Raw genomic sequence first — 27,955 nt, forward strand, 5'->3', positions numbered from 1 at the left:
AGGGGCAAGTGTGGTGGGAGTGGCCAACTTTACATTCAGATATAAAACCCTTCTCCATTTGAAAGTGTCCGTGTGGTCCCTCTTCAACTTGTCCTCCCTCATTCCTGATCCAGGAACGTTTCCTTCTCATCCTCACAAGTCCAACCAAACGCTGCCAAAATGGAGGCCGTCAAGAAGAAGATGTTGATGCTGAAGCTGGATAAAGAGACTGCTGTGGAACAGAGTATGCAATCTGATCTCGACAAGACGGCTGCTGAGGAAAAGAGCAAACAGGTGGAGCTAACACCTAGACCAGGCTAACACTTAAACCATGCTTATACCCAAACCACGCTAATACCTAGACCAGGCTAACACCTAGACCAGGGTAGCACCAGGGTAGTGGGTGATGTTAACTACCAATAAATGTAAAATAAAACAAATAAAATAGAAGGACAACTTGTCCTAGACAATTTACACACGAGTATTAAGAAAGAAAAGCTATTTGATATTATCCCCAAAAATATTATTTTCTTACATTTCAACGGCACTGGCTATTTTGTCACACAACCTTCATAAGAGCCATGAAACAAAATTGATGGACAGCCACAACCAGACTCAAGGTTTATACACCAGGATCCTTAAACGACATCCATACAGCTGAATGCCTCATGAATCTATAATAAGACCGTGCAAGCATTCTTCTGTGGCAGAGACAGATGACCTGTCGCCAGGTTGGGATCCAACAGAAGAGGCAGAACTGAAGCTGAGACTGACAATGGTTTACACAGGGAGGGCTTGAAGAGTTTCTGAGGATATTAATACCCTTGTGGCCTTTACACATGAGCCTCACCCCCATCAGGCCTGGCTCGATCCCAACATTTGACTTTGGGTGATTGAGACCCACGCCTCGAGATCACACATCTAATTATGGCAACAAAAAAATCAGCGGTTCTGTCAGCAAGGCAATTTCTCTAGCTCATGACTTCATGTTCAGTAACTGAGATTTTAAAATGAACTGTCTTCAAAACGATTCACCTTTTTTTCATGCAAACCCAACTGCACCTTGCCTGTAGACCTGCTTTGAATAACCGTAATTGTAAGAAATATGCAATAACTTTGGATGTTGTTTATCAATCCTCTCGTGTCTCTTTCTTTGCCGGTGTCTCTCCTCTCCTTCACCCTTTTCCAGTTTTGCAGTCTCTGTCCTCCCTGTTCGCTCTTCTTCTCCTTCCCTCTGTGTGGGCGTAGTCTCACTTTCTCTTCCTTTATCTCCGCGTTCCTTCAGTCTCTCATCCATGTTTTTCCCCATCCACCTTTTCTTCCACTATCACTTTCTGTCTGTCTCTCTGTGAACACAGCATGAAGATGAGCTCCTGCAGATGCAGAAGAAGCTGAAGGGGACTGAGGACGAGCTGGACAAGTACTCCGAAGCCCTGAAGGATGCCCAGGAGAAGCTGGAGGTGGCGGACAAGAAGGCCGCAGATGTGAGTTACATAATCCCAGCAACCTTACACCTACAGTATGGTACACACACACACCTACACTAAAACACATGTTTCTTCCCTTCCAAAAACTTGTATTCATCTCTCCCACTTAGTATACACATATACATTATGCATATACTTGACATAAACACATTCTCTTTTCGATAGCTTGGAGCGAAAGCGTTTAAATGCATTATATCCGTTTTTATAAGAGCCTGAACTTTTAGCCTAAAAATGTTGCCCAAAGCCCCACATTTACTTTTAGTCCTTTAAGTCTTCTTTTAATTGCAATCCATGGGTCATGATTTCAGTTTTGTCCTTTAGCCACTGAATAGATCTCACTGAGAGATTTCATTTGATATATTATACTCATATTCACCCAACATGGCATAAATCAAAAAATTCTGCATAGGTCTACCGGACTTTCAAAAAACAACTTTTTCTCGATACAGCGCCCACATGAGTTCAATTGAAAGTTTGGGAGTGTCAATTGGTCTATTCTGACAAAAGATATCTCATTGTGTCAGTGTGCAGTCGGACATAGTTACTGACAGTTCCAATAGTGCCCCTGTCAATCTGAGCAGGATTATTAATGACTCCCGCTGGAGGTTCACAGATCAGAAGGAAACATCCGAGTATGTAATCCCCTAAACTTCCCTCTCAAATGTTATCTTCCCTCAATCCAAAATGTTCTCAATTTCAACCACCTTTTCTTTACCACCTTGGTTTTCTCTAGTGTCTTCTTCCTGTCATTGTCTGCAGGACCAGGACAGTGATTGACCCCAGATATAGGGCAGCAGAGCCCAGATATAGCAGGCCCACCTGTCGCAGTAATAGTTTGCCTTGTTATGGCAAAGCCCTCAGGAGGCTCCCCCGTGCCAACATACCAGTGGGACTTAAAACAGGAGAGCCCGGGAAGGGGGTCAGAAGGAGGAGGGGTGAAGAGTGTCACAAAGACAATGCTCAGCTGGGACATAACACACGAGCTGACATGACTTATGAGATACCGACCTTGCTCGCTCCGGTGATTAATTACGGATTCTCGCGTGACATTGCTGTACTGAAAAATAGTAGAAGAAGGGATCATTGGTTGAGATGTAAAAAAACTGAAAAATGCAAAGAAATATATAAAAATGAGCATTTCCATGCAATATCTTCAAAAGTTATCATTGTTGAAGTGAAGAAAAGCCAACTCAAAACACTTCATGACAGCTGGAACAAAAGTAAGGCCATCTTCCCAATGTGCTGACTAGTGTGAGACCTTGAGAAGGTGTAGATATCTCAGAGAGGATAAAGATATCAAATCTACTGCTTGGCTTGCACAGGATCCACAAGGCCCAGAGGACAGCTAAGCCAACCAACTATCCCGGGGTTGTGACTCACAGTTTCAGTTGCAGAAAACCCCCTCCATGTCTTGAGGCCGTGTCTCTCCAGAGGGTGTCCGGAGACTGGCGACAATGTGGGAAGACACACTCACCTTCAGGTGCAGAGACATACACACTCTCTAGGAAGCCAATAGCACACTTTGGCTTATAGGTGACACATAATGAGATATGGGCTAGAATACAGCAGTGTGTGGTCAGTGAGTTATCTGTCCCTTCCCTCTCAACCAGTCATCTACCCCACTGGGAGCTTTGGCATGTCTGTACCAAGCTACAGATGCAGTGGGGTTGGGTGGGTTTAAAAGTATATAGGAACAGTGTTGGTCTGACTGGACAACTGGTTAGTGTCTATACCCCCCTTCACCCCACAACAATCCAATAAGGGATTAGAACTGTTAGTGTGGTCATGTCACTGCTGGTGTAACCACTGTTGTCATGGTTTGCCCAGTGACTTGTCAGAGGGGGTTAATTAAGTCACACCTTTGAGCTGTAGTGGGTTCAGATGTTCAAAGGTCACTGACACTCCGAAATTGGAGTTATCCACTCTGGAATTTTAGGGTGTTGACTGCTTCATATGGATTAGGGGCTGTATTCGAGGGATTTGGTGGTTGATTGTTGCGATGAGCTCTCAATTAGGTGTCCTAGTCACCTAATTGATCAGAGACACCTTATTTGGATCTGGAAATGCCAGTGGGTTCAAATAATTTTTCTGCAAATTGAATAACTAGGCTTTTCAAAATTTTGTACTCACATGGGGTGATAGAAGACGTAATTCAGCATTTAGCAGCTGGGTCTGGAGGCATGCTCAATATGTATAAGAGAGACACCTAGTGGTCAGAAGAGGCAGACAAGACAAGTCTTGCAAGATAATAAATACCAGGTTAGATGGCATTTATTATCGATAAAATGTTCAACCTGTAAGCACATGATCAGCGACATTAGATTGTGAGAGCTGGAAGCGAGCCAAACACTGAGTCGTTGGTCCATAATAAAGCAAACTGCCAAGTCATTGCCCGACACAACTAGATGTGATAACAAGTCGGAGATGTGTTCAGACTTTTTATTTTGAAACGTGAACATTTTAAACAGAAAAAATAATACATATTTTTTAATCAATCGACGTTTGTATTTTGTTTAAGCAACAATGTTAGTTTATTTGGTTTCATTATTCAGCTGGCGGGAGGATGATACGTATATTACGTCAGTTCCTTTACACGGGGCGTAGTAGACAGGAAGCGTGCTGAAATAAGGAAGAGAAAAGGAGCGAGGCAACTGAAGGGGAGGGAGAGAGTGTGAGACCATACAGCCGCTTTCCTTGCAGTTTTCCTTCAATTAATTTAAAGTAGTTACGTAGATATAAAAGCCGGTTGCTCTGATTGATTTTTAAAGTGCATCAACTTTTATTCGACTATAATTCGAGGTAAAGAAAAGGATTTACTTTGTTAGCCGCGATAGCTAGCCAACTTAGCACCCTATTATAACAGAGCTGAAAACTTGGACTTAAAGTTCAGGCTATCATTCGTTTTCTCTGAGCTTTTAGTCAATGCACTCGGAAGTAATCGTTTTATGTCATTAAGATTTGCTCAAGGTAAGGCATATAATTCTGTATACTTGCCAACTTTCCCACTTGCTAGCTAGCTAGATTGAAAGAAACGAGGCTCTGTTCTGATTTCCAGTTTGGACTCGTTGACGGGGCGTTGCTGTGTCTGTTTGGGAAACATCCTGCAGGGAAACCATTGACGTTTGCCAGCGACTTGGAACAAATCTTTTTGAAACGTCTCCTCTACCGTGTTGTAGCCTACGAGTTTTGGGGGGTGAAATAACCAACGCGCAGATTTGGATTTTTTTTGCAAGTTTGACCTATCTAGCTAGCTACTTCAAAAATGGCCGGAGTCAATAGCATCGAGGCAGTGAAGCGAAAAATCAAAGTTCTGCAGCAACAGGCCGATGAAGCTGAGGAGAGAGCTGAGATCTTGCAAAGACAGGTCGAAGAAGAAAAGCGGTCCAGGGAACAGGTAATGGGACAACAATCATAATTTTTTGCCTTCCCCACGCTTTCTTCTCCCAACCTTCCATTGCTTCTGAATCTTGGGATGATGTACTAGTAGGCTAATGTACATCTCATCCATGGCTGCAATTCCCCGTACTAGTTGTGGGTTATTTAACATTCATGGAGTTATCTGTTTGCTGACAATGTGGCTCCTTGCAATATTCAACTAGTGATCAGGAAAGCAATTCTCATTGAATACATTTGATCAGTTGTGCATTCCGGCTCAGTGGATGACAAAAGGATGTCGCTCAAATGCGTTACATAGTTTTAGTAGGTTCACCATGCAATTCTCCCCTCCTTGGTATTTCAAATGTTTGCCCTGAGGCTGGGCCCTCAACAACTCGTTAAATTCCTATGGCTCTCTTCAAGCAAATTGCTCGTGATGTAAGCACCAGGTTGCTGCACTGTGATAAATGTATTGCCACTTTATTGCTTCTTTGGGGGTATATTTCTTAGGGGTATTTGAGGTATCTGGGTCATAGTATTCCATGGAAGGTCTATAGTAGTAGCATGTGTTCTGTTATATTTTCACATTCGTGGCCATTGCTGTGGCTTATCTATATGTCCATATGGTCTTCTGCCTTTACACTGGAAGATAAGCCCTGCATGCGGCCAGTGATAATGGGCCCCTGACCAACCCTGTGGTTTTTTTCTCTAGGGACACAAACATGTTTCAACTGCAGTCACTTGACAGTAACAACCCAAGTTAACACACATTCTAGTTTTAGATAGTAAAAGAACAGTTTTAAGATCTCTGTAGCCAACTTCTAGCATATCTAGCATGGACCTGAGTAGTGGGCGTGAGACGGTGTGCAAACCGCCTGCCTTGTCATGTTCTATTGTGACACAGGACGTGTGCTTGCAAACTGATTCTGTTGCCCTTTTTTGGCGATGCCAAAGAAGGAAATGACAATGACTGAAAAAAATGGTGGTTTGATTGAGTCCTCCTCTCAGAACAGTTGAAGAGGAAGTTGGCCTGTCAAGGAATGTTCTGCCTCTTCCCGCAGGGTAAATCCTCCCTCGCCTTGGAGCTTTGTCGAAGTAATGGTGTCGTTTTGGCCACCTGTTTGTCTCTGGAGAGAAGCCTACAGAGCCCTTATCTTCACAGGCAGCTAGCCTAAATCTCTTTAGGGACAGGCTAATGGGGATGACTCCTTAAGACTCAAGCTAAGAGTCAAGCACAATTTTTATGTACGTGTCCTGAGTAAACCAAAGCCAACTAGTAATGAACCCTTTCCAAGCATACGTTCTACATGCGTCTTCCAAAGAAATTCCCTCGGATGAGATACCATGGAAGAAAAGAAAAAAAGCAACAAAAATACACCAGGACATTGTGAAACACAAACTCCAATACAGGAAATGTAGTAATGAGCCTAACGGCTGCCGAACAGGCGAAAGTCATTTCTGCAGGGATGAGTATTATTGGCTGTGCAAGGGGGTTTCTTATTTGCATGTCTCTATGGCGATGGCCCACGTTGGCGGAAGGGCGGTTGCCTGTGCAGGCTGTCCAACACCCGCTTGCCAGCACCATGGCAACGATTTGCAATCTGTGCCAGAGTTGTTCTTTCAGGCGCTCAGCATGTTGCCTTTGGGTGTTCTCTTTGTCTCTTGCGTTGCAAGGGAAGAGTAAAAGGCTGTTTTTGAACAAGACCTCAAGTGGTCATTCATTGTTTGGGGCCATGTTGTACCCAGGTACTGTCTTGGCCTGTGTGTGTGTGCGTGCACCACTATCGGTTCCAGTGAGGGCTCAAGGCATTTCCATGACAGTGTTTAAATCTGTGGCTGTAAGAGGGGTGTCACAGTTTCTTACCAGTGACATGTCCATCTGGCCAAGGCTGCCGTAAGCCTCCTGTCGTTCTCCCTGCCCAGAGCCGCCCTCTGTCTCCTCCTGACACACATTCTTCACTTGCTCCAAGGCTCAGAGACGGGGAGGGAGGGGGAGGGATAAGAAGACTAGCAGCCCCACAACACCGTAGCATTCATTCATTCAAAGTGCTTTAACCTTTAGTTCGTCCAGCTCATGCCCCTCTCTCTTGCTGTCTGCGCTCGCTCTCTCTCGTTCTATTTCTTTCAGCTCTTTACTACTGCCCAGCATGGGTCAACACATTCTGATGTAGGCTGCTGCGCCCAATTTGTGCTGCTGTGACTGACGCAGCGTCACTTGGGGAGGGTGGGGGGGGTGTTTCTCAAACTCGCGGTGTAATCCAATAGGACAAGTGGGTGTCCATTACACAAAGGCAGAGTAGAGTAGCGGAGAACACGCACTCACACAGCTCAGTGGACAGTGCTCACCTCCCTCTCTTTTTCTCCCACGCACGCTGGCTAACTGAGGGGAAGGTAGTCAGCCTTTTAACAGGCCTCTGTGAATGATGCATCATACACGCGCGTCACAGCCTGAGGTAAAAGAGGCCCATCAAGTGCGGGCCTGCACGTTTTGAGTGCCCATAACATAATCGAATTCCTCCCTCGCCATCCAATGTAGGCGTTAGGAACATATCGGAAGAGGCCCTCCAGGGTGGTCCCACGTGTACGTAATGCCACTGCCGTGCCTCTCATCTCTTTTGTGTGTGTGTCTCTCTCTCTCTCCCTCGTCCCCCAGGCTGAGGCTGAGGTGGCGTCCCTGAACAGGCGTATCCAGCTGGTGGAGGAGGAGTTGGACAGGGCCCAGGAGAGACTGGCCACCGCTCTGCAGAAGCTGGAGGAGGCTGAGAAGGCTGCGGACGAGAGCGAGAGGTGTGGGCTGGGGCTGGGGCTGGCAGGAGGAGGAGACTCTCTGGGCCTGATGGGAGGTTTTGAGGGGGGGGGGGGGGGGAAGCCGGCTCTGAACTGTGTTGAGATTCACCTTCGGTTTCCTCCGACACCGCCACTTCCTGATCCCCTAGCGGGGGTGGTTTTACTTCCTGTGAGGGCTCCACGCCAGACAGGATGTAGGATGAGGAGAGTCACAATGAGAGTGTTCATGTTGGAACCGGCAGTGTTGGGTTTGGAGAGACAGGGAGGATTTGAGGCTGACTCTGGGTGGGTGGACGTTGATGTTAATAAGACTTTTTGATCAAAGTCAAAACACACAAAAGAACAAAAACCTGGCCTCCCCACCCCAACACCGTGCCCTTTAACCTCGCTGTGCTCACATCTGGTGTGCGTTAAGAGTCTGCATCAGAGATCAGGTATTAGCAGGAGAGATGGACACAGGCCCCTGGCTCAGGCCCCTCATCAGCTACAACAACATTGAGCAACAGTGCCGTGTAGAGGGACGACTTTGGACAAGTCACATTCCCTACTCGCACGGGCGCTACGACTAATCCATTTGGATACTGCTTCACAGGAGAGATTTTCAAAATGGGTCCCCATCTACTACACAATGACGAATCCTCCATTTTAAGTTGGGAATCCTCCGGGTTTGAGTCGATACGATCTCGAAACGGTCAGCTGCGGGTCGTGTTTCCTAACCCTTGCCTGCCTCCCTCCCCTCCCTCGCCCAGGGGCATGAAGGTGATTGAGAACAGGGCCCTGAAGGACGAGGAGAAGATGGAGATGCAGGAGATCCAGCTGAAGGAGGCCAAGCACATCGCTGAGGAGGCCGACAGGAAGTACGAGGAGGTGAGCTGAACGCGAGCGCACGCGCGCACATCCTAAGCCGTAACCTTTCTCATTGGCTCTCTCTCCTACCTACATGTCTCTCACATTGGGTCACCCTCTTCCCCCCCCCCCCCCCCCCCCTTTCTCTCCCTCTTGTCTCCTTGCTTCTCTCCCTCCAGGTGGCTCGTAAGCTGGTGATCATCGAGGGTGACCTGGAGCGTACAGAGGAGAGGGCAGAGCTGGCCGAGACGTGAGTCGCCTTCTCTCTCACACACACACACACACACACACACACGCACACTGGACCCCACACTCCTTGTACATGCTCTGTCGAATGTTTCTGACTGCATGACCGCTCACACCACTGCTGCGGCCCTGGCATCATGTAGTAGTCGCACGCCCACTTTTATGTCCCCGTGAACCATAGATTTCCTTCCACCTGTGTGTGTGTATAAGAGATCTTTTCTTGGTCTTGGCTGGTATTAGAAGTAAAGGTTTAGGTTTTGTGACTATAAAAGTAACGGCACCCGATTGTCTTTACGACAGTGATGGCGTGTCATAAATTGTAGCCCAAGTTATGTCGGCTCAGACAGAGCAGAGTCGATCAGCATAAAAGTGGGAATGCTCTAACAGTTCTAATCTGTCCCTCCCTCTGTCTCCATTGGTTATATGCCTGTTGTCTGCATGTCTGACCGACATATCATTCGTGCACCATTCCTTCTCCCTCCCTCCCTCTCTATCTGTCTTTCTATCTCTCTCGCTCCCTCTTTTTCTCTCTCTCTCTCTTTGCATGCGCTTGTGTCATGTGACCCCCCCCTCCACGTTCACTAACAGCAAAGTCCGAAGGTTGGATGAACAGCTGAGGGGTTTCGACCAATCCCTGAAGAGCCTGCAGGCCTCTGAGGACAAGGTACTGCCCCCTTCCACCCCTCCCATTCACACTGGAGACCCAGGAGGTCCCTTACAGGGGTGGGGGGTCTCAAAGGGGTTGTCTGGGCTCCCCAGAGGGGGGAGAGAGGGGGCGTTTTGTGAGGATTTTCAGCCCTCCTGCCTTCGCTACTAGCAAAGTTATTCTCCTCCCCTGCGCTCCTCTGACTGCATGGTCGCTGTAGTGGTCTTGCTTCCTCCCCGCGCCCCTCCTCGTGTGCTCCCTCTTATCTCCTCTCCTTACCCTCTTCCTCTCTCTCAAACACGCTGCCTACCATGTGCATGAATCTAACCGTCATCACTTAGACTCAATGCGCTCCATATTCCAAGGTCTGCCAGCAGGATTTGACCCTGGACATTTTCGTGTGGTGTACCATGGATTTACAGAAGAACTGTCAATTTTCTTTTTTTGCCCCATTGTTGTCTTAGTTTTCAGGAGACTGTTTGAGGTCTCACTCTGTCAACACGAGGTTAAAGTTCATGCCTATCTATCCAGTTTTTTATTTTTTTATTTTATTTTTTCTCGTTGTAAATCTTTCGTCTGTTTTGTCTCTTCCCCCTCTTTCCCCGTTCATTGTCACTTGTCTTTTTCCTTGCCCCCCCCCCACACTCTATGCCTACTCCTTGACCTGTGACCTTTGCCCCTTCATGCCCCCCCCTCCTTTATCTTTTCCTCTTTCCCTGTCATCACCCCCTCCCCCATCCCTACACTGGCCAAAACGCAACCTTCAAACAAACCGCGCACAAAAAATCCCACGCATATAAATACTGCAGCAAATGTGCGGAGTTGGAGGAGGAGCTGAAAAATGTCACCAATAACTTAAAGTCCCTGGAGGCCCAAGCTGAGAAGGTAGGGGGGAGTGAAAAATGGGGGGTGGGGGCGGGAAGAGGGTGACGATCCCTGCATGCATTTGTAACTATAAACCCTATCCAGGTCAGTCCCAATGAAAACCAAACGTTCATCTATGGCATCCATACCATGGTTCACTGTTCTGTATGGACATTAACATGAAGAATATGTTTTGGAAGGCTTTCTTTTAACTTTGATCATGTAAAAAAAAAAAAAGAAGAAAAAAGAGACCTATGGTGTATAAAATCATTTGATATTTGTTGCTGTGTGTATGCGTGCTACAATTTACTTTGTTGGATGCCAGGTGATTTACCAGCGATGACTAAAAGATAACTAAAATACCTCTTCAAATGACGTATTTTTTTCTGTTCAAAGCTACTTCAGGAAATGAGTAGTGTCATGACACCAATGTGCTTAAGCAATTGGAACAGGTCAATTCTATTTCCTCTATCTCTATTTAGAGTAGAGTGGCATATACTGGTGGTTCGCTATTGATCACAATGTCTCACTCATACAGGCAAAACAGTGTCTACCTACCCCAGAACCTGTTTGCTAGTGTGTAACTCCATGCCTTACATTGCAACCCTTGTTTGGACAAAACCTGAGTGGAAACAACCAGAGAGCAGAATAACAGGATCCAAGTCGGCGGCACGCTTTTTTGACGTCAACAGACAACAAACAAAATGGCGGCCAGAACAAGCCATCATTTGACCTGGGGCTGTGGGTGGAGGGATTTGTAACAGAATTAGCCTCGCAAAGACCTGGTAACTCTTGGAAAGGTGAGACGGGGATTAAGTCAAGACATGAAAGTGTAGGTCTGGATGCAACTGGTGTTGTTGGAACAACAGAGGGGAAACGTCCAACAAAAGCCTTTTCACAGGACAGTCAGTGGGACAGTTGCTTGACAACAGCCCCCCACCCCCACCCCAGGCCCTTACAGTCTACTCCCCTTCTCTGGTGCTTCTAGAGGGGCCCAGGATGGGTTTCGGAGGCCTGTCTGCAGAGAGGGAGGCAGTCTGCGCTGTGGCTCTCTGCTCTGGCGCACTCCTGCTGCTGTGTTGGCTAGCTTGCCACACCCAGTGTGCAGCTGCAAGAATGCAACCCCCCCCCCCCATCCCCCTTAAAAAGTGACGCCACAGCTTCCTACAACACCAGGGCTTTGTGGCTTGCAGAAAGAGGCCTTTTCAGCAAGTTCCCTCACTCTTGCTGCCAGAGTGACTCTCTGCCAATGATGTCATTTTGGCGGGAGAAGCGAGTTTGTTTAATTTAATTCTTGCCTGTTTACCCCCCCCCACACCCACCCAGATAGCTTGCTGTCAAAGTGGCAGTATAGAAAATCTTTTTTTTTTTTTTTTTTGTGACACCACTTGTCGTCTTGTCAGCAGAGGAGAATTGGTGGACTGTGTTGCCACTGGTGACCCAGTGTCCACTAAAAACACCAATGAGAATATGGTCTTGGCCAGGTCTTCTAAAATGATAGTGTATGTGCTCCATTATTGAAAAAGGCTTTAGGAATCCCAAATATGCTTGGTCAGACTCGGCTGATTGAACCCCCCCCCCACCCGTCGGGTTAGCTCTGTGGGGGGCTGGGGGGGGGGGGTCAGTCAGTGTCTGGTTCTCATTAGAGTTTCATATTCTCCGCTAGAGATAAGCTATGATGTTACCCAAAAACAGTTTGTGAAGTGAAACTGTGCTTTTGTCAACGCAAAATCCTTTTAATCTTGTTTCTCTGACAGGAAAAGCAAGAGAGTAGCTGCTCATAATGTATTCATTTAGCAGACACTGTCACCCAAAGCCACATGAGGATTTAAACCTGTAATCTCTTGATTGGCATGTGGCACAGTCCACGGCTGCTAGAATGCAATGCATAGAACAGATATCTCTAGTGTAAATTTGGGGGTCTCTTAGCAGCTCTTGGCTGTTCTAACATTCTGCAGAGTTGTCCTGGATAAACCCTGGGACTCCCCTGTGTGCCAGATGTCTCTGATTGGCTTCTCTCCTCCCCTCCACCCCCCCCCCCCCTCCTGCTACAGTACTCCCAGAAAGAGGACAAGTACGAGGAGGAGATTAAGATCCTGACCGACAAACTCAAGGAGGTGAGAAACCACAACAAGCCGTCTTTGTCTGCCTGTGTGTCTTACTTGCAGGATAAAAAAAAAAAAACTATGCAATGAACCTTTGGCTGAGTTTATGGTATAGATCCATCAGTAGAGACTCGACCTTGATATCAGAGGAGCCTGTGTATGAGCCTGTGTTTGGACCTGTCCTGGCTTTCTGTCCTGAGCGAGTCTTGATTCACCTCACAGGCTGAGACCCGCGCTGAGTTTGCTGAGAGGTCAGTGGCGAAACTGGAGAAGACGATCGACGACCTGGAAGGTGGGTGTTCCCTCACTTTCCCTCTTCCTCAACCCCCCCCCCCTCCCCCCAACCTTCCTTCCTTGGTCTTCATTTCTTCATCCCTGTCTCTCTCCTTCCGTCCACCCACAGATGAGCTCTATGCACAGAAACTGAAGTACAAGGCCATTAGTGAGGAGTTGGACCATGCCCTCAATGACATGACCTCCATGTAAATACCCCTTAGGTGTTGCCTGTGTGATGTGGTTTGGACTTGCGTGCCGTGTGGTGTCAACACCGAGAATTTTTACGGTCAACCTCTTTGAGGCATAGGTGCTAACTATTGACATGCAAGTGGGAGGTTTCACGACAAAGGCAGATTTTTACTGCGGGAAAGTCTACGGTAACTTAACGACTACCATGAGCTGCAATTCACTCGCATGACATGTATACCTACTCTTACATATTTCTAAACTGTAATTACAAAAAATGCAAAGTGCATGTTGACACTTCAAATCTGCCCAATGTGTGCACCCGTGGAATTCTTGGTTGATTTCATACTTAGTTTATCAAGTCAACGTAGCTTACAGCTTGCGCACCGACCTTGACATTCCTCCCATATATCTTTTCTCTCACTTCTGCAATGTAACTGGCGTGGGTTGTAACCTAGGCAACAGTACAACACAAGGCATAACAATCTCCCCTATCTCCGTCTACGAACGTTGAAAGGTGCTCACTGAAGCTGTTCGACACTGCTCTTAGAACTCAGCAGTTCCCCTTTTCAAAGTAGTCTGAAATGTCCGACATGTCTTCCTTCTCGTTATCACTCGATATGACACGTGGTGTCCCTCAGCTGCCTCCCTCGGGTTGTCCACCCACCGAAGATTTCAGCTGGGGAAGAAGCAACGAGTATTCGGAACTAGCTGATTAGCTCTCGGTGTGGTGGTATGGGTCTCGTTGAATAGGTCAAATTCTAAGGTCTTAGTTTTTACTTTAACCATTCTGCCTGAATTGTCTCGAGTCCCTCTAGGTTTGAACTTGACTAAGCCTTTACATGGATAACAATCTCAACCCCAAGTCCCTGCATGTTTTGAAGTTTGTTTTGAAGTCGCATGCATCTGCGGATTTGCATTGAGTTTCTTCCCCATTACACGACTGGCTAGTCTAACCATGGTGTGAAGTTTCTGTGCCATGGTGTGACCCTCAATGACGAAATGGCTGCTCTTCCACTCTATTTCAGATAAATTGGACTCGTTAGATACCGGGGAAAACTTGGCCAATGCACTCTGAATGTGGTTGTGGGCTTGACCATTCCAATTCGGTCTGGCCTGAAATGCCGCAGCGGTTGCTCTCTCTCGCTCTCTCCCTCCCCACCCTTCGCTTGTGGTTTCCAGTTCTTTCTCTCTCTCTCTCTCCTTCCCCACCCTTCTCTTGTGCTCTCTCTCTCTCTCTCCTTCCTCCCCCCCTGCTTTTCCTCTCTTCCTTTTGTGACTCATTCCTGATGAACATCTAGAGAGAATCCCTGCCCTCCTTCGTCACCGGTGCCTGACCCTTCCTTTCTCTTTAGACTGTGTTCTGTCTGTCGCTCGCTCTCTCGCTCTCTCGCTCTCTCGCTCTCGCTCTCTCGCTCTCTATCTCTCTCTCTCTCTCTTTGTCATGGCACTTACAGCCAGTACGCTGGCTGCGTTTCTGGGTTACTCTTTTTTTAGTTTTTCCTCTCACACCCTGTATCTGTGACTGGTTCTATGTCTCTAATGAAGGGAAAGGGGGAGGTAAAAAAAAAAAGCAAAGTTCTGGCTTGTCTGCTTTTTGAGTTCACTGATGTGTTTGCTGTCCACACTCTCTGGGTTGTAGTCATGTTCTTTCACTCTGCATTCTGGCTTGGACTGGCTTCACTTGCATCACTTAAGGTTGGTCCGAGCTGTTCGACACACACCCAAACTTAATGGTGCTGTCAAGCCCACCATTTTGGTCCCCCCTTGGACCCCGAAACAAAGAAGAGGAAGTTGGGGGAATCACAACATGCATCATCCTGGTGTGCTGCATACCATGAAGATGATGGACCAAGTTTAGTGGTTCTATAAAGAGGAAAGCCGTCTATAAATCCTTGATATACCTACCTGGATGAACACAAATTCAATGCTCACATGGGAACAAATAAGCTTCACATTAGTTAGGTTACATCACCCCTCACCTGGTGACCTCATCCCTCAATAAGTATGTTGAGGGAAATGGTCAATGTATGCAGATGACTGTATTCCATAATAGCTGCTCCAGAGTGGTGTCCTTCAAAATATATAAACAATACACTGACTATAGCACTGAAGATAACATTTAATCTAGCATAGTATTTAATGCTCCGTCAGGCTTGCTAGATTTAATTAATTGTCAAACGGATGGTCGTATTACTTTAATAGAACATGAGATCTGTAATCTTAAATGGTCTTGACAGATAACATTGAAGCTGACCAGGACGGGTCTAGGTCTAACGTCTCGTCCTGTCAACCGTAAATAGTTTAACTGGCCAGACACAAAGGTCATCTTATATGCAATACTGGCTAGTTCCTAGTTTCATTGATTTATATTTGGTGTAACGATACACTCAGCTCACGATACAATACGTATCACGATACTGGGTGTACGATACAATACGTATCACAATATTTTGAACAACATTTTAAATGAAACTGAAATTCAATTAACAGATTTATTTCCAAAACATTGAACATTTTCAATCATTTTCTTTGTAACAATTAGTTGAGTTCTTTTAGTTTACTCAGTTCAAGCGATTTCTGTGAATGCAATGAATGCACACATGACGCAGGTGCAGAGTAGGTCGCGAGCTGGTAGTTCAACCAATAGGATCAAACGAATGTCATATTGTAAAAATATTGCCTAACTCGGATACATAGTTAAAAAAAATATTGCGATATATTGTTCCACAATGTATTGTTACACCCCTAATATACATATATATTAATAACATGTGGAGATATGTACGTATACAAATACTGTAATTTTCAGCTGTTGGAACACAAATATTTGGGCAGGGCTATGTTTTGCAATATTGCTTTGCAGAGCTTGGTTAAAATATCAATAGGACACAAGTAGCAAATATTTTAAATATCTTGACAAATCCATCAATATGAAATTCAGGCTATTTGATGTGTCAAATGTACAGTCAAAGTACTAGTCTTTCCCCAACCACCTTCAGTGTGTCAGAAACACGGCCAAGGATATGGCTCCAAGGTGACTTCCTGTAACTAAATATAGGCACCGCTCCCTGGTGAGACTAAACATCTACTTTATATGCTCACACTGCAAATATGAACGTCACCTCTTCAGACTCATACGTCCTATAGAAGATCTCAAATTGATCAAGAATCTACTAAATTGTAGTTTTCCATCCAATTGTACAGATCCTTGCAGGATGTGATGCAAATACCAAAATCCATATTTATTTCCTACGGCTGTGGAAATTAAGTGCAAGGAAGACAATTGTGGCTCCATACGGCGTCACCTAGCATTGAGCTCAATTTGGTCTTGGTTAAAATAAAAAAACATGTTATGTTTCCATAAATAATAGGAAATTCATTTTCAATCTAAAAGGAACTTGTTCAGAAGGTTTAAAGAATCTTAAGAGTTAAGAACTTGCAATGGTGAGCAATCCCAGCCTCGTCTCTGACACATAACTGATGCTAAGCTAGCTAAGCGTGTTCTCAGTCATTGGAAAGGGAAACTGCAAATATGTAGGCCCATAAACTTGATCATCATTTATTGAGGACCATATGGCATTGCATTTGTTTAGACGTTGGCCCTTAGCTTTCCCTCCACATCTACAATCCTTCCACTGTCTGGAAAAAACATATAGATAAGAGGAACAAAAAGCAGGAGGTGGCTGGTTGTAGTGGAGGTTACAGAGCAAGGCTGCAATGTTGCTGGCAGTGACGGGTGTTTTACAATTTTTATGAGTTACAAAAAAACATTTCACTTTACATTCAGCAAAGAGTGGTGGCAGTATTGTATGGGGACTGGCAGACCCTAAGAGTGAGCTCCACTAGGTTTAATTTTCAAAGAATTGGTCACTAATTTAGCTGTTGTGGATCTGTGCAGCTAAAACCTGACAAACGGTGTCTTGGTTGAATTGGGATCCTTAAGCTCAACCCTCTAACTGATGTTTGTTTCATCTGCTGCAGATGCCCTGGCTACTGCCAAGGAGGCAAACGTGAAGCTCCACGCCACCCTGGACCAGACCCTGGAGGAGCTGAACAGTTGCTGAACAACCCCCTAGAGCTCCAGCCTGGGCCTTCCTGTTCCCCAGCACCATCCCTGCTCCCAAACCCCCACCCCCCAACCCTGACCCCAGCCCTAGCCTTGATTGTCTGTCTGTGCTGGAGGACTGTGTTTAGGGATGGGAATTGGGTTGACTTGATTGTTTTTGGTGAAGGTAGCACTTTCTCCAGTCCACACCTAGCCAAAAGTTTCTTGCCTTCTAGGTCATCCTGTACGGCCGAAACGTTTCTCCCACATTCCCAACCCAAGTATCTATGGCTTTCCTACAGACTAGTGTCCGCATTTTTTGTAGTCCGTCTCTTCATAGCACTCTTCTCACTTCAACAACTGCAACATATACTCAAGCATTTGCGTCTTAAGTGTTCGTCACCGGTCTCTGATTTGACACATTCCAGATTGGGGTGCCATTTAAGTGTTTCCTCACATCGAGGTGATTCCCTGACTAACTTCCTTTTGCCTGTCAGCTATTTCACCATAAGCATTGCGAATAGTTTCAGGCTTTTCTTCTCTGGCTACTGGCCTGGTGAGAGGGATGTGTTTTGGGTCCATTGGAACTCTTTTTGAAGGGTGTGAGAAAAGCAACTCTTAACTCGGCTCTGCTCTTCTATCCCTTCGGAATGGGAACAAATCATTCCAATTCATAACTGCCTCCCATATCAACACTTGCTCAATCTTATTTCCAATCCCCACTATTCAATGTCCAACAACTTGCCCTCAACTGGTACTTCTCAACCAGAGCACTTTTTTAAATTGATAAGTGACTGTGCCAATTTTGAGAGGGATCGCAAAAGTCTTACCTATTGTGTAGTCGTTATGTTGTCATATTTAAGAAAAGACTGGAGATTGAATTCGCTTTTTGGGGTTTTTTGTTGGGTTTTTTTCTCATACGGGAGGTGTTTTGTTTCATTGTGGTATTTGTGAGGTTTTTATTTTCCCCAAAATATTCCCCCAAAAGGGCCACCATCTTAACTTACTGTAAACAAAACGGTTACATTTTGAGTCAATGATTTGTTCTTCCCTTAAGATCAGGAAATGTAGTTTTAGATCATAAGGATTCGATTAGCTTGGATGATGTGCAGTTTTTCCTTTTTTCAGTCATATTGTTTCTTCAGTTATGATGCGAGAAGTAGGTAGGGAGGGTAGTGATCAGCCAATCACAATGCGTTCCACTGCCAAAATGGAAGCATAGGGGCCAATGAGAAGGGAAACACAAAAGGGTATTGTCTAAACCTATCAGTATAGATTATTAAAACTATATTTTTTTTTCTGCAAATGAAGTGAGCTGCAAGCATAATAAAATTTAAATAAAGGAATACAAATATCGTATTTGCATCAAGTAAAAAGTATTGCATCAAATGTTTTTAACTGGAACTTTTCACTCGGAGCTAAGAGTGTAAGCATTTTGTTACCAATGATGTTTTCATTGTAATAATCATGACACAAATTGACAAGATTTTTTTTTTAAATAAAGAACCATGATTCATATTGACATTCCAAAATCGACTATTTGTTTTTATTATTACACATCTTTAATGTAAGGTTTCAAAATAATAACTTGCTTGAGTGCACACCTTTTATTCATTCAATCTGTTAACTTTTAGTCCATAAAAGCTAGGATCACATGTTTTCACAGAAAACAATGCATTATGTGATGAATTATTTGTGTTTCAAACATGTCCCTTCATATTTTGATGGATGGTCATCATTGTGTTCAACTACAGTCTTGTTTTTTCTTTAGCCAATGAGAGGAGCATATGGAGCTGGTCTTCCAATGGGGGAGCAGTGCTGTCATTTTTTATTATCCAATCAAACTGCACTCCTTGGTCCAGACCGCATTCTGACTCTGCATCATCTATTCCTGAAAGAAGCACAAGGATAATAGAGGGGTTTCCCCAAAACCCTATTGCACTTAATAATATAATGAGCCAATGTACCAGAAAGTGTATACCTGGCGTGAACTCCCAGCCCCTCTCCCTCCTGGTCTCCTCGGAAGCTTCGACCCGAACACAGCGAGACTGACTGGGGTACTCGTGCCAGAACCACTGCAGGTCTGACAGGCGCCGTGTGTCACTTACAACCTGCAAAGTACATAGTAGTGTTGCTGAAGATTGACAGGCACATTTCTCTGCTGTACTCAGGCTGGTGTGCAGGCTTTTATTCAAGCCCAGATCTTACAGATACAATTCTCAAAGGCTCTTCTGGAAATGAGGTGCTGGACTACTGAAGCAGTACAGAAAAGGTGGACACCCTTAAATGATCTTTTGAGCACTTGGGAGTAAGACTAGGTTAGTTTTTTTCTTCTGTAGGCATTTACTCTCTTCTCTACTTACCCAGATAGGTTGTTGAGCTCCTTCAATGGCCAGTCGACAGAAGAACCCAGGGTCCTGTTCTCTTTGCCTTTCACCCCACTGGATCATATCCGCACGGTACTTCTCCTTGTACTGTCCTGCTCCCAACAACTCCCCAAAGTCCAGTCCATGATCCTGACAGGCAATGAAGAAGGATCACTGAATAACATGCAATACACATTCAAGGGATCATTTCCATTCAATTTATGAGCTGACAGTCTGTGATGCTTTATGTCCAGCAATTACCCTCCTTTCAGTTTGACTGCAGGTGTGATTACTGACCTGTGCATATTGATGCTTGAGAGGACCAGAGAGACGCAAAATACAGCAAACATCAGGGCCTAGTCTTTGAGTAAAATGTGAATGCAAAATTAAACACTGTAATGTGAATGCAAAGTAAACTACTGTCTGTACAATTCTGGACGTTGCTGCTAGCTTAGATGAGCATGGAAAAGAGTTGGCAAGCTACCTTTTATAAATCAAATCAGTCACGTAATCTTTCCCAGACTTCCGTTTCCCGCTGAACAAAAGTATAATTTTAGGTTCCACTGTAGCCATCATCATCTCACGGAATCTAATAATGAAATTGCATTTTACTTATCATTGACACTAGCAGTTTGAGTCCAAACATGAAATCGTACCACTGACACGATGGCGTAGATACAGTAATATATGGTATACGCACGCCACGTAAAAGTACATTCTTATTTGCTTATAAAACATGCGATAATTTAAATGCATTAAGAGTTAAAAAATGTATGTATAGAACTGTGTTCTAATATATATTTTTTTGAATTGATTTGAACAAAACTACAGGAAATTATGTCTTTTTTTTACTCTTTTAAAGTAAAATTACGGTAACATCAGATCGCCCTCATATTGTGGACTCTACTATTGACATGCAGGAATAGGGGTCTCATTTTTAGCTGTGAGAGATAAAGTCATTTTTCATTCATCTTTTCCATGGACAATAAATAATGTAAAATACAAATTTTAAATTCATGCGAGAGTAAGAAAACTGCAATGCAATGCACAACATCCACTGGCAATGAATCATAATGGAACGAGAATCTTACCTCTTACGGTCTTGTTCAAGACAGAACGACACACCTATCCTCTCACATGCCGGAAACTAGGACAAAGGTTATTTAAGTGTTAACCATGTCAACTTTTCTGCTTGGACGGATTTCAACAGTTAAAAGTGAATTAACTTTATCTTTAAGGAGCATTTTAAACTGTCGGGTAAGTGGAACAAATTAATGCACCACATTTACGCTTGACAGCACTGCGTGATTACAAACTCTTCCTAATTAGCTACCTAGTATGTGGTTAGCACATGTAGAAAACTTGGGGAAATTCAGTTTAATATTTGCAAGTTTGTGGCACTGACTATACCTTTCCTCAATCAGAAAGCATACATGCATGCAAAATTGACACATTTATGTTGCATGAATCAAGCATTAAATCACCTCCAACTTTGCCCAGACCTGGCTGAGCAACACTTGTAATCTCACCCACACCAAAACTAATAGTTAATTTTACACACATAGCGAGCAAGTAGGGGGCCTTTTTCTCATTTTGTATCTTTGTCTTCCACAGTTGTTCAGCAATGGGTCCCAGGCCTTGTATCAGAGTGGACCTCAGGCTAAATTCTTCCCTCCATCAGAGGGCTCCATGCTGCTGCCAGGGACTTACAAAAACAAAGTGGCCTTCATCACTGGAGGAGGCACTGGCTTGGGCAAAGGCATGACGACCACACTTTCTGCACTCGGGGCAGAGTGTGTCATTGCAAGCAGGTTGGTTGACAGTGTCTAGATCTAGATATAGAATGTCCTAGGTTTTCAGCATATCCTCCAATTTTTAAGGTTTACTGTAATCTGTTTAACTAGAAATTGGTTCCCCTAGAAAACTGGATGTTTTGAAAAAGACAGCAGAGGAAATCACGAGTCAGACAGGAAATAAGGTACGGCCCACATATTTGGATTATCAGTCTTTTAATCGTGACATAGATTTGGTAGGTTTTGATACATGCTGTATGCCCAGGTCCACGCTGTCCAGTGTGATGTGAGAGACCCCAAATCCATTGAGGCTGCTGTGGACCAACTGGTGGAGGTGGCTGGTCTCCCTGACGTACGTACACTCACAGCCTCTACACACATGCTCATGTTTTGTCTTCTGTTCTTGGCATCTCTGGCTATTTGTATTTCAGTCAAATGTATGTATGTATGTATGTATGTATGTCTGAAATAGAAATAGCACATTTTGCACAGTCACCATTCGTGCTGATGTTCCTGATGGTCTTAAGAAATGCAGTAGCTCTGAAATGGTGTACTTTCCTATTACTCTGGGGCCCTGGCTCTCAGGTTGTGATCAACAACGCCGCAGGGAACTTCATTTCCCCCTCAGAGAAGCTGTCCGCCAACGCCTGGAGGACCATCACCGACATCGTCCTCAACGGCACAGCCTTCGTCACCCTGGAGCTGGGCAAGAGGCTCATCAAGGCCGAGAAAGGTTGGCATCCATTTTGTGTCTGGTAAAGCACTGGGGAACGCTGTGTTTTTTAAAATGTAGAATCCTTCTCTGATGATCTGGTATCCTTTTTACATGTAGGCTAGTCAGTGAAAAGTCCAAAAGTATCATGAAGGGGTCATGAGAGATACTAAAGAGAGTAAACATACGTTTTTGAAACCAGAAGGCAAGTGTTTCTCAGTCCTGGTCCTCAGTGTACCCCTGCCCTGCATGTTTTAACATTTTCCCTCTTCCGACACACCTTATTCAAATGAGTGAGTTCATAAACCTCTGCACATGCCTGATAACGACCCATTAATACCCATCTAAAACATGGAAGGCAGGCGGCTCCCGGGGCAACACTGCAGGAGGCCAACCCCTTTTTCATAAAAGAGTCCTTGGATCTTGGGATGTAATGCTCACCTTTACCACCAGGGGGGAGTAGAGATTTTCCCTTGGGATCACAGCCTCAAGCTTCCAGATCAAGTACATGCTTCTTGCCAGTGTGCACAACAACACACTTCTCAGTCTAGTCTAGCACTTCCAGCTCATGTACTTTTATTTTATTTGTGGGGATATGTCCATGTTGTTCTCTTCCGTCCCGTCAGTCTTTGAAGACCCAGTCTCCATCCACACAAGTGGAACATGAAGAACCACATGAGAACCGCCCATCCTCTTTTGCCCCAAGCTTATTTTGGCTTTGCGTGTGACCTCACTCACTCTCTTTCTTTTTATTCATCCTCTCTTACTCTCCACCCCCCTCCCGGCTGCCCCCCCCCCCAGTCAGAGAAGCAGGGATATGTACGAGGGTAGGATGGGGAGCTGCACTGGAACACGTGCTATGTTATGCTTCTACGTTGGCAAGTTCCTTATCTTTGATTGCTTCCCACTGCCCCAAACCCGGCAATTAGTCAAATCACAATTGAACAGTAAGAGTGGAACACCAAAGCAGAAACATGCTTTCACGCTGAGGCCCTTATGCCGCCACAACTGGTATCCACGATCCATCGATGTCCCAGTGCTATTGGCATGGTGCTGACACAAGTCCTTTCAGCCTTAGTGTTATTGTGTCTCCCTTACCCAGGTTTAGATTCAATAATCTGTTGAGGAACAAAATAACTCCTTCTTGTTATTCATTGCACGTGTAGTGGTTTCATTTGCTCTATTGATCTTGAAATAAATCATTCCTCAAATCTATTACAGTGTAATCTGACCCATGTGCGATAAAGCGTTGTATTGAACTCTCTGTGACAGTATGGGTTAACTCTTGGGATAACTGCTGTTCCCAGGCCAGTTTGAAATCACCAGACCTGTGGTAGTTTAGATATTAAGTTTGAAAATGCCTGCCTTGCCATCATAGTGACATTCAATGAGTTTTGGATTGACTATTGACCATAGGCCAGCACATTAACAGTTCACCTATTCCTGGAATGCATAACATTTTTGGAATGCATACAATTCTTGTGTCCCGTGTGTTTGCAGGTGCTGCATTCCTGGCCATCACCACCATCTATGCCGAGTCCGGTTCTGGGTTTGTGGTACCCAGCGCAGCGGCCAAATCAGGGGTAGAGACCCTGTGCACGTATGTATTAACTATCAGGCCACCCTAGGATTAGTGTTTCCCCCTCCTCATATCCCTATATCGTAGACCTCTCTCACCTCTGAGTCAAATGTTATAGTATTGAAAATGTTCAGTGTAGCCTTGTATGGATCCAGGTGAAGCTTCTTGTGCCTTTTGGCTAACAGATTCTGTTTGTACTGTCAGGTAGTGTAAATTCCCAAACTGATTTGCTTCCAGAGTAGTTTCATGTTTCCTGACAAGATGTGGAGAGGTGTCAGCATTATGGAAATTGATTCACCCAGCCCTCTCGAATTTTGGTCAGGGCTTTCAGTCACAATGAGTTCAAATGTCTTGACAAGCAAAATTGAAAAAACGACTTGATGTAAACTTTATTGTAATTGTAAACCAAGCTTGCTTATCGCATAGTTTGTGTGAGGGTTTTGCTTTTAGGAGACGGCAGACACAGCTACTCGGTAGAATCTCATTGAAAAAGAAAAAAATGTGTCTGGCTCGTGTCACATGCCTTGTGAACACTAATGCATTTTTAAAGAGAAGCAGTCATTAGCATAACGAAGGTCCAGGAACATTTAATTAACATTACAGTGTGGCACGCTCTCCCGATCCCCCTCCAGAGAGATTTAGACAATAATGAAGATGGATTAGAGCCGTGTGTCTGTGTACGCATGCGCACAAGCACATCTATACATGCACACATCTGTGTGTCAATTGCGGGTTTATGATCCCATTCAAGAGTGCATGTGCATATCATTTTCTTGACCTGTGTGTGTGTGTGTGTGTGTGTGTGTGTGTGAGGCATACATGGATTTTTGGTTACGCGCACACGCGCTCACGGACTTTGAACGAGAGGGAAACTCATTAAAAACCTGAATGAGGCCGACACCTTTCATGTGAAGAAAGCAACGCCCTCTCTCATCGAAGGAAGAATAAACCTTCTTAATGAAGCTCCAAGGGCTTTGGCCCCTGCTCAATATCTGCTGCCATCAACCCCACAGACGAGAGTTAATAATATTAAAAGGTTTGTCCATAGACTCGGGAGGAAAGAGATGAGGAAGCGGTCGGGAAATGGCACGTCTCTCAAAATCGGGTCCCATTCCATCCCTTGATGCGCTTGACACGGCTCAGTGTGTTGTTGATTGAGTGCGCGTGTGTGTGTTGCGGACGTATAATATGCTCTGAGAGTATAGAACAACCCTCCCCCCCTGCACCACACACATCCCTTCCTCCGGTCCAGTGGACAAGACACTAGGGTTGGCTTTGTCAGACGTAGCTTGATGCTTTGGGTGCACTACATGGTCATTTCAGAGAAGCAACACTGTTACATAGAAGTCTTAAGTGTCCCCCCACAGGCGCTCCTTATCTTTACGTATACGCTGACAGAAGATACAGTGTTCAAGATCATGTACCCTTGATAGACGAAGCACACTCCACCATCTGGATACGCGCACCGTACATGGCTGCACACACGTCGACAGACGTAAACACAGGCGCGCTCAAGCATGAACAGAGCATATGGACAAGAACACTGTAGCCATCGCTATGGACAGAGGACACAGTCACATGCTAGGAAGATGAGCCACATGCCGCCATCGCATCAAACAACGTTTTTTTTTGCTATTTGGAGAATAGTTTCTTCAATATATATGGAATTTCATATGGTTCCATTATATAAATAAATATATTTATATAATGGAACTATATATATTTATATAATGGAACCATATGGAATTGCTCACCCCAAAAATATGACCCTTCTTTTTATTTTAAATGATGGCAGCCGCTGCCAAATTTCTGGTTCATTTATTGTGGCCAGCCATCCCAGAGGCGAGAGAGAAAAAGGGTCTATTTTTAGATCCTATTCTTTCAGTACAATTTTTATTTTTTTTAAGCACCTGCCCAGGTTTCAAGAAACCGGAGGAGGACGAATCAATTTAAACACTACTTCTCCTCGTTCTCCTCCTCCTCGCCTGCCCCCACTGTGCCACTCCTGAAAGGACACGAGCATGCCTGGAAAAACTCCTCCGGCACCTCTTTTTTCACACCGCAGCTTCTTTCTAATCGCCAGAAGTTATCAGGAAGTCGCAGAGCATTTTGTATTTCCAGGTACAGCAGCTGTACCTCAGCCCCTCCGAGAGAGGAGCAAGAATCCCTTGTCATGTGGTTACAGTAAAAAAAGCTCCCCTAATCCAGCCATACTGTATATGGGATTCTGGAGCTTTCTGGAAGATAAGATAAGAAGGGAGGGTCCTACTTGGACACACTCCTGCAGCCTTGTTAGTATTCCTACAGTACTGCTCTGCCACTGCGCGGCCTAACTGTAGGATTAGCTAAAGTTGCTTCTCGTGCTAGTGTTATAGTGCCTCTTCATGTGTCATGGGGCTGAAACGGCAGACCTTATGCTTGTTTTTTTTCAGGTCTCTGGCTGCAGAGTGGGGACGTTACGGTATGAGGTTCAATGTGATTCAGCCCGGCCCAATTCGAACAAAAGTAAGACTTGTTCTATCACTAAATACTATCACTACCAGTTATGTACATTAAAATATATGAGTATTCCTTTTTATAATTTTTTTTTTTTTTGCAACGTTTTCTGTGCAGGGAGCCTTCAGTCGTCTAGACCCAACAGGCATGTTTGAGAAGTCCATGATCGGGAGGATACCCATAGGCAGACTGGGCACGCCTGGCGAGATCGCTAACTTGGCAGCGTACCTCTGCAGTGACTACGCCAGCTGGGTGTCTGGAGCGGTTAGTGTGTGTGTGTGTGTGTGTGTGTGTGTGTAGCATGTGTGATGAGCGGTTCATTTGTTGAGATAAGCTCACCAGACAATGGATCCCAATGGTTCCTCCTAAAGTTAGCTGTCTGCAGCTCAGCAACATAACTAAAGCTGTGAATGACAGGACTTCACTCTAATGCACGGACGCCCTAGTTTACCCAGACTCAAGACCACGCACATGTCACTCGAATTACGTTTGCCCTAGTGTCCAGTCGTCGCCAGATGACATCACTTTACAAGGGGCTCTCGTTAAGACTCGCACAGGGGCAGGGCCATTCCAGTGGGCTTCCTCCCCCCTCCTCTCATCTCCGGCTAACTTTCCCAACGTTTCAGATCATCAGGATGGATGGAGGGGAGTATGTATCCATGGCCGGGGAGTTCAACGAGCTGACAAAGGTGCGTTTCCTCAAGCGCTCCTCCTGAAAACGACTCTGTTCACCTCAGAGGAGAACTGGACACCACAGGGGCTTTTGCTCAACTGCCAAAAGGGGGCAACCATGCAGAGTGTTGACCATTGAAGCATGCAGTGTTAACCATTGAAGCACTGCTGTTTCCCCGTTGGTACCTATCCCGTCCTCGTACTGTGGCCCTGCTCTCTAAGAGTTAAATTGAAATTGGGTTGCACATTGAATTGTGGTTTTATTTTCGGGAACACCATGTGTTTTAGATGGATTTGTGCTTGTTATTGGCCACCGAAACATGGTTTGTTGGATTTCTTTCCATTTCTTGCAAAGTAGTTCATCTGACTCATGGAGGCAGCACAGTTAAGTGTTCCATTTCAACTGCCTGTTTGTGTATCTGTGTCCGTGCATTAGGTCACCAGTGAGCAGTGGGCAATGATGGAGGCCATGATTAGAGGCACCAAGGGATCCTAGGCTGTGAAGTGGAGATGGGAATACAAGACCTCCAGCCTCTGTGTTGTCTCACCTGTCCCGTCAATCTGACACGCACACATGCGCATGCACGCACACACACTCACATGCAAACACACACACACACTTCCAGACCGTTTGTGCTCAACCTCAACGCAACCTTATCTCAGAAACGACCTTGGTCTCCATCAGGGCAGACCTGTAAAGCTTTATGTAACTCCATGGTGTACGACATTATGCATCAGTAGGAATACGCTAATACTACATGTTTGTTTCTTGAGGGCGCTATTTGGAAGTGGACATGGACAACGGTTTCACATTTTTGGATTGTTTCAGAACAGTTACGAGTAGGACATGCTAACCCTGTGTTACCTCCATATGTCCATCTGGTGCAAGTATTATCACTGGAAGACACATTTGAAATGTGTCTTCCAGTGTGTTGAACAACTATTTCTTGTTAAATGGAAACCGTCTAAGGATGCAGCCCTCCTTAAGGAAATGATTTCAATAGTCAGAAGAATGTCCGTCCTCATTGGTGCCTTGGTGTCTGGCCTGTGAAGGTCACATTTTGAGTCCTATGACTTTTGAGTAGAGGCAGGTCAAATATACTTCTCTATGTTGTAATCAGGTTAATAGGGAAACATAGTAAGTCTTTGAACATTGTTTGTTTACATTTGTCAAGACTACTTCCAGTATGAATTTAAAGGTATAATGTCTTGGACTCTGTACAATTGTGTACTGTAGTGCCAACCATATGTCTGATTAAAATATATTTCATAGAATTTACAAACCCTTTCTCATCCATTTCTCAATCATTGACCAATCAATGTGATTTCTTGAAGTGGCTGACATCAAGGGAGACAACATCAGTATTCCAATGCCCTTATCAAAGAAGGCACCTTGAACGAGGATTTTCAATGAACAGATTGGCTTTAATAGCAATGCTGGTGTAGGTTTCTTTTCTGTGCCTCACAGCATGCTGAGTGAAAACATCAACAA

General features: G+C 44.9%; 3 protein-coding genes across 14 annotated transcripts; 2 read left to right on the plus strand and 1 right to left on the minus strand.

Annotated features, from left to right (window-relative positions):
• The first annotated feature begins 79 nt into the window (after positions 1–79).
• On the plus strand, positions 80–18,377 carry LOC146300796 (uncharacterized). 12 transcript variants are annotated; one of them, XM_084706230.1, is made up of 10 exons: positions 80–273; positions 1,338–1,463; positions 7,495–7,628; positions 8,378–8,495; positions 8,654–8,724; positions 9,309–9,384; positions 12,285–12,347; positions 12,558–12,627; positions 12,739–12,817; positions 16,782–18,377. In XM_084706230.1, exons 1-10 carry the CDS (start codon positions 160–162, stop codon positions 17,440–17,442), a joined length of 1,512 nt encoding a protein of 503 aa, XP_084562356.1. In that variant the 5' UTR covers positions 80–159; the 3' UTR covers positions 17,443–18,377. The 12 variants fall into 12 exon arrangements, with proteins under 12 accessions (XP_084562356.1, XP_084562346.1, XP_084562380.1 ...); XM_084706220.1 differs by lacking the exon at positions 9,309–9,384 and adding an exon at positions 10,176–10,251; XM_084706254.1 differs by lacking the exons at positions 9,309–9,384; positions 16,782–18,377 and adding exons at positions 10,176–10,251; positions 13,826–14,378.
• Positions 18,364–19,884, minus strand: pmvk (phosphomevalonate kinase). Its single transcript, XM_084706319.1, has 5 exons — positions 19,696–19,884; positions 19,509–19,572; positions 19,209–19,361; positions 18,827–18,956; positions 18,364–18,736 (listed from the first exon to the last, which is right to left on the minus strand). The coding sequence occupies exons 1-5, from the start codon at positions 19,788–19,790 to the stop codon at positions 18,594–18,596; spliced, it is 585 nt and encodes a 194-aa protein (XP_084562445.1). The 5' UTR covers positions 19,791–19,884; the 3' UTR covers positions 18,364–18,593.
• Positions 19,885–20,309: 425 nt separating this feature from the next.
• Positions 20,310–27,746, plus strand: decr1 (2,4-dienoyl CoA reductase 1, mitochondrial). The gene is made up of 10 exons (XM_084706327.1): positions 20,310–20,468; positions 20,826–21,022; positions 21,132–21,189; positions 21,270–21,356; positions 21,590–21,737; positions 23,217–23,316; positions 25,728–25,800; positions 25,909–26,055; positions 26,418–26,480; positions 26,900–27,746. The coding sequence occupies exons 1-10, from the start codon at positions 20,388–20,390 to the stop codon at positions 26,957–26,959; spliced, it is 1,014 nt and encodes a 337-aa protein (XP_084562453.1). The 5' UTR covers positions 20,310–20,387; the 3' UTR covers positions 26,960–27,746.
• The last annotated feature ends 209 nt before the right edge of the window (positions 27,747–27,955 follow it).

Source organism: Hypomesus nipponensis, chromosome 2, assembly GCF_054491055.1.
Source record: "Hypomesus nipponensis isolate SF chromosome 2, ASM5449105v1, whole genome shotgun sequence".
Lineage (NCBI taxonomy): Eukaryota > Metazoa > Chordata > Actinopteri > Osmeriformes > Osmeridae > Hypomesus > Hypomesus nipponensis.

What these genes read in the sequence shown, in the direction of transcription:
- pmvk (XM_084706319.1), bottom strand. Translation starts at nt 19,790, where the DNA reads ATGATGATGGCTACAGTGGAACCTAAAATTATACTTTTGTTCAGCGGG. An exon ending in ACTGATTTGATTTATAAAAG is followed by an intron (nt 19,573 to 19,695) that starts GTAGCTTGCCAA and finishes TTTTACTCAAAG; the next exon opens with ACTAGGCCCTGATGTTTGCT. An exon ending in GGGCTGGGAGTTCACGCCAG is followed by an intron (nt 18,737 to 18,826) that starts GTATACACTTTC and finishes TGCTTCTTTCAG; the next exon opens with GAATAGATGATGCAGAGTCA.
- decr1 (XM_084706327.1), top strand. Translation starts at nt 20,388, where the DNA reads ATGTCAACTTTTCTGCTTGGACGGATTTCAACAGTTAAAAGTGAATTA. An exon ending in CCGGCCCAATTCGAACAAAA is followed by an intron (nt 25,801 to 25,908) that starts GTAAGACTTGTT and finishes TTTTCTGTGCAG; the next exon opens with GGAGCCTTCAGTCGTCTAGA. An exon ending in CCAGCTGGGTGTCTGGAGCG is followed by an intron (nt 26,056 to 26,417) that starts GTTAGTGTGTGT and finishes CCAACGTTTCAG; the next exon opens with ATCATCAGGATGGATGGAGG.
- LOC146300796 (XM_084706230.1), top strand. Translation starts at nt 160, where the DNA reads ATGGAGGCCGTCAAGAAGAAGATGTTGATGCTGAAGCTGGATAAAGAG. An exon ending in GCTGCGGACGAGAGCGAGAG is followed by an intron (nt 7,629 to 8,377) that starts GTGTGGGCTGGG and finishes TCCCTCGCCCAG; the next exon opens with GGGCATGAAGGTGATTGAGA. An exon ending in CCGACAGGAAGTACGAGGAG is followed by an intron (nt 8,496 to 8,653) that starts GTGAGCTGAACG and finishes CTCTCCCTCCAG; the next exon opens with GTGGCTCGTAAGCTGGTGAT.